This window comes from Ahaetulla prasina, chromosome 2 (assembly GCF_028640845.1).
Source record: "Ahaetulla prasina isolate Xishuangbanna chromosome 2, ASM2864084v1, whole genome shotgun sequence".
In the NCBI taxonomy this organism is placed as follows: domain Eukaryota; kingdom Metazoa; phylum Chordata; class Lepidosauria; order Squamata; family Colubridae; genus Ahaetulla; species Ahaetulla prasina.
In genome coordinates, this window is record NC_080540.1 from 124,150,388 (window position 1) to 124,163,039 (window position 12,652).

The 12,652-nt window shown below is 37.3% G+C and overlaps 1 protein-coding gene across 1 annotated transcript in view; it reads right to left on the reverse strand.

Annotated features, from left to right (window-relative positions):
- Positions 1-1,981: 1,981 nt before the first annotated feature.
- Positions 1,982-12,652, reverse strand: part of METRNL (meteorin like, glial cell differentiation regulator) — a 40,680-nt gene continuing 30,009 nt past the window's right edge. The window contains exons 3-4 of the mRNA XM_058168127.1: positions 7,085-7,144; positions 1,982-4,208 (exon numbers count right to left, since the gene is read on the reverse strand). Of these exons, the coding sequence (XP_058024110.1) occupies positions 3,892-4,208; positions 7,085-7,144 (377 nt within the window). The 3' untranslated portion in view covers positions 1,982-3,891. The remainder of the gene's footprint in view (positions 4,209-7,084; positions 7,145-12,652) is intronic.

Genomic DNA, 12,652 nt, shown 5'->3' on the forward strand with positions numbered 1-12,652 from the left:
TTTGGTCCGGTGTAATATCGAGGTAATGTGGCTTTTCGCAATGTGCCACTCCATCCCAGATAATATTGATCCTACGTCTGGCCTGCCTGTTTTGGGGGATGAATGCACAAACTTTTTTTTTTTTGATGGTTAGGTTTTAGCCCATTCACATTATAGTATTCTGACATACTCTTAAGAGCCAGAAGTTCCCTGAGCGGTAAGTGCCAAATCATCAGCATAAATGAAAGTCAATGTATCAGGATCAATGGGTTGATTATTGGTGTGTATATTGAATAACGGGGGGGGGGGGGGGCAAGAACTTTCCCCTGTGGAAGGCCATGTTGCTGGGCTCTCCACCATTTCCCTGGAAGGCAATGAAAATTCATCAATACAAGTAGTCAGAGCAAGATCATGTGTGATATTATATAATTCCAAGAGAAGCTTTCTATGATCAATTGTGTTATAGGCCGCAGATAAATCCACAAAACAGCTCCCATGATTAGACCTAATTGAAAGCCATCCTCTATGTCCTGGGTGAGTTTAACTATCTGGCCTGTGAGGAAACCAGCTTATTGAGGAATAAGAGTTGGTTCAATGACAGGAAACATTCTACTTAATAGAACTCTCTCATAAAGTTTGAAAGGATGGCAAAGGAGGGAAATTGGACAAAAATTCTTTGGGTCATTCAGTTCTTTTCTGGATTTCAGAAGTCCAATAATCCGGGCTTTTCTCCAAATCTTCAGAATACAATTTGAGGCCACACATACATTAAAAAGTGATAACAACCATTGCTTGGCAAAATCTCCAAAATGTTTATTTGTTCAACATGAATATCATTTAATCCCACCGTTTTATCATTCTTCATACCATGAATTGCTGTTTTCAGTTCTTCTTCTCTATCAAAGAGTGAGATCAATACATTGGTCTCCTCTTCCTCTGCCCTTAGGAGCCTGTCAAGTGAAGTCGACAAGTCAAGCTGCTAAAGACTATAACGGAAAATTTGTAAGTTTTTATTTTCCCAACATTTTCCATTATCAAATACTATAGATTTTCAGATTTAGAAAGCTCAGACATGCTAACATTATTGTTTTAAATTAATTCATTGCAACTGCACCATTCAAATGCATATTGCTGTTTTTGAAATCAATCAGGTTCAACTTTCAAAGGGATCTTTAAAATATTTTAAAGAAAAAAAATAACCCTTTGGGTCTTAAAATGCTGCCAAATCCTAAAAGCCATATAATCTTCTATATTAGCTTTAGTGTGAAGGAAAATAGCAATTCATAAGAGATGCTTAAAGTTTCCTTTCATAACAAGAAAGTTAGCTCTTCACTTCAATTTATAACTCACCATCCCGTCTTTTCAACTGATCTGACAGCCTTTCAGAGAAACAGCCTTAGCCACAGGTTAAGTTTGACAACACAACATAAAGACAGAGAGTAGCATCACTGGCCATCCGGTGTGGCCCATCATCAAGATCATGACCATGATATTCCACTTAAAGACTTTTTGTTCTTAAAAAAATGGGCTGTGTATTAAATTACTGTTGTTGACTCCTCCCTTATAGAGTCTTTAATTTTTATGAGTGCACCTGCCAGTATTGAGATAATAAGCATGTAGCAATGCATGTCAGCAATTTTGAAAACTTCCCACACAAAAGAGACCTTGCCATATGGCAAAGCCTAAGATGTAGGGAGGACAAAGAACTTAGAATAGAGCAGGAAAGGGAGTGATCAGCGTGGTTGGTAACTTCAAGAGAAAAGCCAGACTCCAGCCAATATTTATAGGACAAATAAATTAACTTTAGAATATGGGGATATAATCAGAAGAACTTTTCCTTCAGAAGAAACTTGAAAGGCCTGAAGACTTATTCAGGAAACTGATTTAAATAAGGGCCCAAGTGGGAAAGAGTTGTTATGTTGTGAGTGCTTGGGTGCCAGTCATAAAAGCTTTTATTTGCCTTGGCAAGACATAGAAGAATAACAACAACAATTCAGTGTGCTATTATTGAGAGTTTATTGTTGATTTTATTGCAATTTTCAATTTGCAACTATTGTAACAGACATATTTTAATCTGTTGGAAGTGAATTTGGGGAGATATAATTTGGTGTAGTGATTAAGGCAGCAGGCTGGACACTGGGAGAATGAGTTCTAGTCCATTTTAGGCACTTGGGCCAGTCACACACACTCTCAGCTCTCGGAAGGAGACAAAGTTCAAACCACTTCTGACATCTTGCCAAGAAAACTGCAGGGACTTGTCAAGGCAGTTGCCAGGAGTCAACACTGAACTTGAAGATGCACAAAATAAATCTGGAGATCCATTTAATCAAAAGTGGAGTATATACATTTATAAATGGGTCAAATGGAAGTAGCTGAATATTTCGACCCAATATATATTATTGTATAAGTAAAAATGAAAAAAGTACGCAGAAAAACCTTTTCAGTTGTTCATCTATAGCAACACCAATTTACATCAATTATTGGTTTTATAATGTACAGAGGCTATCCCGTGCCTTCAAAGTTCTTGTGGAATGCTAAATAATCCATTTCTTTACTATTGTTTTATATGATCACTCCAATTTTTTTAGTTCTTACAATAAACACCGAAAGCCGAGAATGTGAAAGACTGGTGTAGAAGAATAATTATGAAGATAATAGAACTGAGAATAAATGGAAATTCAATTCCCAATGAAAAAGTAGTGAGAACTATACATCAGGCATGAGTGGATTGTACTAAGACATCTCCATTATATTAAATTTGTATTTCAAATCTATTTAATACAAATACAAATGTATTTAAATTTGCATTTGTACTTTTTTATGAAACACTAAACCTCATTTATAAGCAAGAATGTAAATTCTGTAAATGAAGAGCAATGACAGAAGAGCACTCTTTAATTGCCCAGATTTGAGCAAAGCTGGTATGGTGTACTGAGTAGAGTGTTACAATTCAAGATGCTATCAGCTTTTCAAATGCCTTTAGATAGAAGGCAGGTTTCCAGTCTCTGGAAGGTGGTGCAAGTGTTTTACATAAACAAAATCTGCACTTAAAATAGCTTTTTTGCCACCTTGGTGCAGATACCAATCAGTTAAATTTAAAAGTGCAGAAGGCAGAAGAAGCAGCATGGGAATCACAACAACATTGGCTCAAATCCAGGAACATTTTATTTCTCTGGAATGGAAACAACTCATCCACTCTGAACATAAACTGCAGGTGGTAATTGTACATTCTCTCTCTTTAAAAAAGAAAAGCAAGTGTTTAATTCCATAAATTCCTGTCATGAGAAACCATTTTTTTAAAAAATTGTACAAGCAGCCTTTTTTTTCTTTTCTTTTCTTTTTCTTTTTCAACAAAGCATCAATGTTAAAATGGGTTCGCCGGCTTCTACCACATTGTCGTCTGTGTATACCATGCAAAATGCTACATCTGCTTAACACATTTTACACATTAGCATTACAAAGATTCAAAGGTTCATTGGTTGATTGATATTTTTAAGACATGGATTGTGTCACATTTCATTCCTCCCCACCCTGGGGAACTTATAAAAATAATTTAGTTCAAATGGACTAAATACGGGATTCGTTCTAGCTTTGTACTTCAGTCAATTCCATAAGCAAGCTATTGGCCGTGAGGACCAGCTTGTGTGGTTCTTAAGGTCATAGGGTTAGAAGGTATCTCGGGATTTGTAAGAAGTCCAGCCTCCAAGCAGCAATAAGGAGTCTCTAGACTTCAAGGATCCTCAATGCTCATCCAGTCTCCTCTTACAGACCTCTTTAAAGGAGAATATTTTGTTCCTGACATCAGATGGTTCCTCTCTTGTTATTAGTTCCATTTAAATCAGCAGATCTGCAGCAACTAAGAATTAGTTCTGGCTGAGCTCTAAGAGTAACCTACAGCTGAAGAACATCATTTCAGTCTGGGCCAATTTCGCATGGATTTAGTCCTTTGTCCTTGGCTTCTTTGTACATCCTTTGGAAGTCTTTGAAACGTGGGGCACAGCCTAACCTGACCTCCCCAAAGTGCATACTGCCTGTGAAGAGGAAGTCTCCCTCTCCTGGTTTTACCCCACACTGAAGCAGAGTCTTGATCTGTCCTTGCCACCGACCGCTCTCCTCAGCAGAATTGAAGATCCTGGTTTTCTGCCTGTAGATTCTATTGATGTTTATGCTGATAATGGAATCTTGCTGATCCTCCTCATTGATTACACTTTGGATGGTACCTCTGACAACTAGGAAGAAATACAGGCAAAAAAAAAAAAATCACAATTAGATACAGAACTACCCTGATATCCACTTTTGTGCAAGCATTTATCATTGTCTTTAATATATATTGGATGTTGGTTAACAAAATATTTACTCAGTGGCATCCTGGAAGAAAACGAACCGGGCAGGACCAGATGTTAAGATCCCTCCCCCAAAATGAGGCAAATCCTGTTGTGTTCTTAAAATTAAATTCTTACACCATTTGTGAATTTAATTATACATTGATGCACTGAAACCTTATGTTCCGTATCAGAGTTTATGCTCATATAGTAATATTTTTGAAAAGGTTTTGTTCCCTGTTTCAGGTACCTAAAACACATCCAGGAAAAGCAATTTTATCATTTTATATGAGTACTTTTCCAGCTTCACCTCATTGTTTGTTATTAGTGATTCCCCAAACTATAACTTTTTAAAATTAAAATCAAATATGATATACAGTTGGATTAAGAATGGTCTGTTTTAAATCCATTTTTCAAAACTAAACAAAAACTAGTAATGTTGCCAAAAGCATTGCATTCTGAATATTGTTCATAACTCTCATAATCCCCAGCCTGGGGAAGATCTATCTTACAATATTGCACCGAACCACAATTTAACTAGCTTTATACGTAAATATCATTAGATATTTCGGAGAATGTTAAGAAGAAAGTAATTAGTACTTATTTGGAACCTGATGTCCAGATCACAATTTTTGAAATGTAATATTCCTATAGCAGCCTTCCTCAATGTATTTAACTCTAGATGTCCTCAGTTACGGTTCCCCCAAATCAACCAGATTGAGGACAAATGTGAGACATTAGTTTGGGAAGCAAGGGCCACAATGGCTCAGCAGTTAAAGACACTGAGCTTGTCAGTGGGAAGGCTGTCAGCCAAGGTTTGACACCTGAGCGCTGTGTTATGTGATAGGGTATGTTCCTGTTACTTGCCCCAGCTCCTGCCCACCTAGCAGTTCAAAGGTATGCAAATGTGAGTAGGTAAATAAGTATCACTTTGAGGGGAAGGTAACAGTTTTCCACGTGCCTTGCCATATAAAGTCATGCTGGCCACATGAGCACAGAAGCATCTTTGGACATCACCGGCTCCCTTGGCTAAGAACAGAGAGGAGCACCATCCCCTAGAGTCGGAAACAACCGGACAGGGAAACTTTTACTGTCTGGTATGGCTATCCAATAAGCCTTAATACTGATGTGTGGTATGCATCAATCCTCCAATGTAAGTCAAATTATCTCCTCAGTGCAAAAACCAGAAAAATATTTGGGAAATCAGCTCTATTCTTCATTTGCATAAAGAGTTCATCTGTAAAGCTAGCATGAAGAAAGGAGCAATGTTTAGCTTTTGGGAAGTTTCAGAATACAGTTGCAAATAACCATGTGTCAAGGAACCTAAAAAACCAAAACAAAGCAAAACACCTGGAGAGGTCAAAACACCTGGAGAAGACCAGTTAAAGCCTATTAGTTAAACAGGATAAGCCTCACTATTAAAATAAATAAATGCCTACACCAAACTCACCCTAGAAATTTAAATCACATTCTATTAATGGCCAGTAACATTTACATTGAATTCTTTGGCATTCTGCCCTGAAGAAATACACACAGCAAGCCACCACCTGTCTAGGCAACATTTTCCATCAAGACGGAGCAAGAGCAATCCCACCACAATGTCTGGGTGCTGCATCCTCCTCCCTGTTCAGAATATGCCCCTATTATATCCACAATACTAATAGACTGTATTTATATCTGTAGCACATGTCCAAGACCAGACATGCCCAGCTGTTTCATTACAACATTTACTTTGGATTCCAAGCGTGGGAAAATTGCTTTAATGCTATTTCACTACCATAAAGAGGAAAACAGTTACCCCACTAGTCATACTAAGGAAAACCACTTGTCTCTTTGGGGGGAGACATAACAGAAAAAGGGATACCTTTTGCTGGCACAGATCACTGTGTTTATGTCTATTTGAGATCTAAGCATTTCAGGCAGGCAATCTTTGCAGGCAAAATGTAGTTGGAGAAAAATAATACATAATTCTGCTGGATCTCTGCTAAGCATACCGATAAAGTCTAACCGTATTGTAGCACTTCCTATCCAGAGAGTCTACAGAAGATTTCCATTGGATATCTATGCATCAAACTGGTTTTTTTTTAAAAGACTCAGGGAAGGATATCTGAATTGAGTCTGTTTTGCTTTCAGGTTTTATAAAAACCTTTCTCCCGAAATAATATTTTTAAAAAGTAACCTTTAATGAAAAATTAGTCATAGTTTTGGGCCAGTGTAAAAGAGAACATTTTTTTATTCTGTAAAAAGTTTTATTTCCTTCTGTACATTTTGAGAAAGTCCTTCCTTTCTTATAGGTCAGGAGCCCAGTAAAATAAAATAAAATAAAAGATGAAGTATAAACTTCATCTTTAAAAGCAACAACTTCCACAGAAACAGGGGTTTAGTTTTTATCAAGGGTCTATTTAGAAACATCAAGAGGATAATTCCTATTACTCGCTCCTCAAAACCTTTGAACTTCCACCACTATTACCACAGCCCCTCTCTTTCTTTGTCCATGGTAGAAAAGAAGTAGCCAAACACAATGATTTCATTGAAGCTCTTCAGAGCTAAAACCCCATAAAGGCTTTTCCTCCCTTGTCCCCTTTGTACTTCTTGGATACACTTTGTTTACTCCAAAATGAGCAGAAAAGGGCTCCCTTGTTGATTACAATCTGGGGCTTTCAGTTTGTTCACTGTTTGGTGAAGTTTCTGTAGGCCAAATTCAGCAGATTATCACAAGAGAGAATGGGATTTTACAGAGCAATGGTGAACTCAGCAGTCATCCAGAAATCAAGGAAACTTACCAAAGTCACTGGAGCAGACAGCCAAGAGAACTTCCGTGTCACTGCAAGGTCGGCAGGGAGCTGAGAATGAAACAAAGAAGGACATTTTAGCATCTCAAGAAGGTAAGCGTTCTGCTCAGGAACATATTAAAAGTCAACCTTTATGCACCATTCAATTCAGTCAGCAAATGTGTAATCTACTTCTTCAGAGCAATATTTTCTATGAAAATGTCCATATTCTAGACATTATATTTAATGTCATATCCAGAATATGACGTTTTTCTCTTACAATAATCCTTTAATATCTACCTATATTCTCTATTGAATTGTATCCCCTGGAAGAATAGTTCCCTTAAATTGGCAGGTGTTAACTTGTCAGGATAAACTTTTACAACATAATTCCCCAAGATTCAGCAAGCAAAAAATCCCTGCAGATTATATGCATTCGGAATCCAAGATCTTTGATTCTAGGAATTTATTCCAAGTATCAGAACTTACAATAGGAAAAATTATTCCTGATTATCCCAATAAAACCGGTTAGTCCATTTAAAATAAGAACATAAATAAAGATGCAGCTGGTAGCCATGCCTTAAAACATAAGATGTAGTTGAGCTTAGAGGAGACTAGAGAGAGGAAGTTTTTTTTTTTTTTTTAAAAAAGAGAGAATCATCTAGGAAAGAGACAGCAGCTGTTTTGTGCCCTTACACAGTAGCCTTTATTCATCAGCAGTTGCACCACAAAGCTGTGGGACAAAGCCAGAGGCAGTCTACACCTGCATCCCTGGTTTGTGAAGCTAGGCTGAGGTCTGAAGGTCACATTATACATTAAAGATACCATGTGTAGCTTCATGTTTTTCCCTTGGACTTTGTCTTATGCTACAAAATAAAGGCTGTAGACCTGATGCAGTTCAGTACCACAGCATATTGGGGCAGAGGGGTTAACCTCTCTCTTGCTTGGGCTACAGTTTCTCTGTGAAAGCTGCCTCTTCCCTCAGCATAGTAATTGGTGATTGAAACTAAAGAACCCATTCATGCTTACTTTCTGGCTTAAAAAAGACCAGTCAGCATACATTTTATGCATTTCAAGCCTCTAAATCCTCTTACCTCTTCCCTTGTTGTACTGCTTAAAGGCCTAGAAACCAGGAGACTGTGAGTTCTAGTCCTCTTTTAGGCATTGGAAGCTGGCTGGGTGACTTTGACTTAGTTAATCTTTCTTTCTTAGGCCAACTTATACCACGGGGTTTATTGTGGGGAAAATAGGAAGATGAAGGAATATGAGGTATGTTTGCTGCTTTGACTTATTTATATATAAAAAAATAAAAGGTAGGATATTTAATTAATTAATTAGTTTGTTTGTTTGTTTATTGTTTATTTATTTAGCATACGGCATATGATGGGATAAAAATAAGTAAATCAACTCTGAGTTGTTACTTATTTCTCCTCATTTTTCTTCTTTGGGAAATTAACTTTGGCTCTCAATTTATCCTATTCTATTAAATGATCTTGTGGCCACTTCCACCATTTTCTTTCAGAAGATTTGGGATTGGGTTAGAAATACAGTATATTTTGTGGGAGTTTAACATTTTTTCCTTCTAACTATCGCACTTATTTATTTTATTTATTTATTTATTTATTTATTCGTATTTCTATACCGCCCTATCTCCCTAAGGACTCAGGGCGGTGTACAGCCATATAAAAACACACAAATGTACAGAATAAAAACATTCAACTAAAAAACTTATTATAAAGGCCAAATATTTAAAATAAGATATAAATAATAAAACCCAATTTAAAACCCAAGCTAAAATTTAATCATTTAAAAATTTAAAACCCTAGTCCAGTCCTGCGCAAATGAATAGATGTGTCTTAAGCTCATGCGGAAGGTCCGAAGGTCAGGAAGTTGACGAAGTCCTGGGGGAAGCTCGTTCCAGAGGGTGGGAGCCCCCACAGAAAAGGCCCTTCCCCTGGGTGTCGCCAGTCGGCACTGCCTAGCCGACGGCACCCTGAGGAGTCCCTCTCTGTGAGAGCGCATGGGTTGGTGGGAGGCATTCGGTGGCAGCAGACGGTCCCGTAAGTAACCCACTTGTAATGTGACAGTCAGCCATGTATAACCAGACCCACTTGTGTAGAGTTCAAACTAGATACTTTATTGTTCTTTGCCTGTAATACAGGAATCTCTCCAGACTGGCAGATTTTATATGGGAAAGACTAGATAAGGCTCTAAGGCACGGGTGTCAAACTCGCCACGTCACGTTGCCATCACATGATATTCCGCAACATGTTCTCATTTGTGGAGCTGGGATGGGCATGGCCTGCGCATGATACATCCAGCCCGCGGGCTGCTAGTTTGACACCCCTACTCTAAGGCATTCAAAGGAAGGTGGGGTGAACCTGGTTCTATCAGTTCTTTCCAAAGGAGTTCATTGCTATTAATAACTACAGAGTTTCTAACTTGTAGAGACCTGAATATTTGTGAACTTCAACTCCCAGAATTTGGGAGAGCTATGGAATTCTGGGAGTTGAAGTCCACTCACCTTAAAAGTTGCTAAGGGGAAAAAACACCAAGTTACAGAAATATTGGAAATGGTCAAAGAGTTTTCAGGATTGTAATGAAACAATAGCTGTAGAGTAAGGGTTTTTTTATCAAAGGCTAGAAACCACAGAAATACATACACTGGGAAGGCTGTTCCGGTTTTATCATAAAGAGATTTATTTGCTTAGCTCCAAAATTTATCACTATTATATTTTATGGTATTCAGCAGCCACCATTGTGGGAATATCATATCATATAGTCTGTATTACCAGGCTGCATGAATTGAGTTGCATAAAGATTGGTAAACATGTCCTTCATCAGAAAGGTTTTAACTTGTCACTGGTGGGAATTCAAAAACCTCAAATAAAGGATCATGTAAGGACTTGTATCATGTAGAAGACAGTTGGTCTGGTGGGGCCTATTAAAATGTGTAATGGAAATCAGAGTTGAGAACTGGCTCGTAAATTTATCAGTTTGGTTGCCTAACACTAATCCTCAAATGTTAGAAATAAAGATGAGCTTGAACTCTTTATTTCAGAAAAACAAATGTGATTTAATAGACATGGTAAAGAACTGATGAAGTAACTGGAATGTAGCAAACAAAGATATATTTTATTCAAAAGGAAAAGTTTCAAGAACGTTCAGAATGTTTTATATTCAGAATGTCTGGAACCTGAATCACATTGTGTCTACTGATCCAGGTTCTACAGATAGTTTCTGAATTTGTTTAGCAACTATTTGAAATTACAAAGCCCTGAAAAAAAGTGACTTATAACCGGACCTCACATTTATGATCATTGCAGCATCCCCATGATCCTGTGATCATGATGTGGGCACAGTTGTGGTGTCCCAGGATCATGTGATTGCCATCTGGGATCTTTCCAGCTGGCTTCTGACAAGCAAAGTCAATGGGGAAGAGCCAGCTGGAAAGTTACACGTTTTGGTCCTCTAATGTTTCACTAAATGACCAAACAATTTATCAATGAATTTTGGTGGTGAGGAGTTGTACGCTTCCAATCTGACATGAGATATTTTCAAGTTTGGAAAATTTCAGACTCAAAATAACTGAACATTTCTAAACAGCAGTAATCGTTAAGGAAGAGAAGTTGCACTGTGCATTAAAAGTATCATATCTGCTAAGGAATTCAAATGAATATGGTGGTACTGCAGAAGATATCTGGGTTTAAATAAGCAGTGGGATGAATGTGGGCAATACTATTAGCCTCCACTATGGCATATCCAGCCAAAAAGATATGGATGATGCTTTCCAGAAGCAAAGTGCAATTCTTTCAAAGAGGCATGAGGTAGCAGTGATAGGGATTTAAATTACCATGACATCATTTGGGAGACAAATTTTGCCAAGTGTCCTGGGTATCTAGATACTAACACATTTTTTTTCTTCCAGAGGGTCACGGAAGGCACAGGAGGATTGTTATCTTTGATTCAGTAGCCAATAGTTATGGTACAGACAATGAAATTAGTCGGAGCAGTTGGCTAAACCTAAACTTGCTTAGAAGCCAAACAGGATCAGACCTGGTTAATGTCTGGACCGAAGCCCACCAGAAAATGTTAGGGCTATAGATTAGACTAGTGTTATTGCTAGGAGGAGGAAAAAAACTATTCATAGCCATAAAATTACCAGATTTCACCTAGTCAAGGAGAAGGAAGTAGCAAGAAACACAATGGAAAATGGCTATGTGATGTTAGAATTCTTGTTTTCAATTAAAATTAAAGCTGAATGTAATCAGATTATTATCTTGGACTCAAGAGTGGAGGAACAGCCATCAATCATGAATTCTTAATTTGTATTTCTATACCAAGCACGGGATTAAATTTGGTGGTTTAAATAGCATCTTTCTAGTATGGACAGGATTTTCCCCTATACAGATTTTGATGTATTTGGATAATGATTCCCATGACAAAAAAACTAGTTGAAAACTTGTGGGTCGAACATGTTAGTTATTGTAGCGATAATTGTAATGGAAGACAAATATATTATAGGAGTATGTGAAAATTAGGATATAAATGTGCATAAACATTCACAAGATGAAACCTTTGATGGCTAACTTGTTTTCTTTCATAAAAGAAAACCAATTATAAAGTATGTTAGAGGAGAAGTAGCTGACACGTACATCTGAAGACAGGAAGATCAAGTGTAAACTCAAGACCAGATCTGTTACAACTTTAAGAACTGTGTAGCCTGGAAATAGTAGAGACACCCCACGCTAATCTAATCAAGGAAAGAATGTAGCTGCTTTTTATACTCAGCCAGTTACTTCTACAGAGAAGGTGGTGCAGATGTTTCTATAATACCCAATCAGTTATGGAATTCCTTTTCACTCAGAACTCTGCCCTCTCTAGCAGCAGGCTAATTAAATCTACCCAGTGGAGATCCAAAAATGGAACGGGTGGAGAACTACAACTTCCTTTGTTATCCTGGCAGGGCATTTACATTCATCATAAAAATGAGAAATCATCAATTTAACTAAGCATCAGTGTCACCAGCGAACATGACAAGATGGAACTTAGGGAAAAGAAAACTTGAAAATTCTTGCTTTAATGAATGTAAATCTTCGTGGTTGCATTCAGATTTATGTAGTAATTATTTAAAACATGAATATCTATATCTATATTTAGATTAATGTGGAGAATTTCAAAAAGAGTACAGCAATAACAGTTCGTGTGATGTCATTTTAACAAGCATGTTTCTAGCTAAAAGTCCCTTCTATTTTAAAGAACAGGTCATTCATACAATTGGAAGAGAAATTCAACTCATTCTCTAAGTGTACCTTGGAAAAAGGTGAATTTATTCAGTACCAATGCTGAATAAAAAATAACAGTGGAGCTAAAATCCTTTATTACTTTTTATGAAAACTTGAGCACGCAGGTGCTGTTACATGAGAAATTAGAAGAAATTCCAACTAGAGATATTTTCTTCAACATTTTGACCATGTGTTAACAAAAACACTACTATTATATTTCCTGCTTCAGATGGCTTAGACAATTTCCGTGCACAGGACGCTAAGCCAAAATAAATAAATTTCATAGATGTTCAAC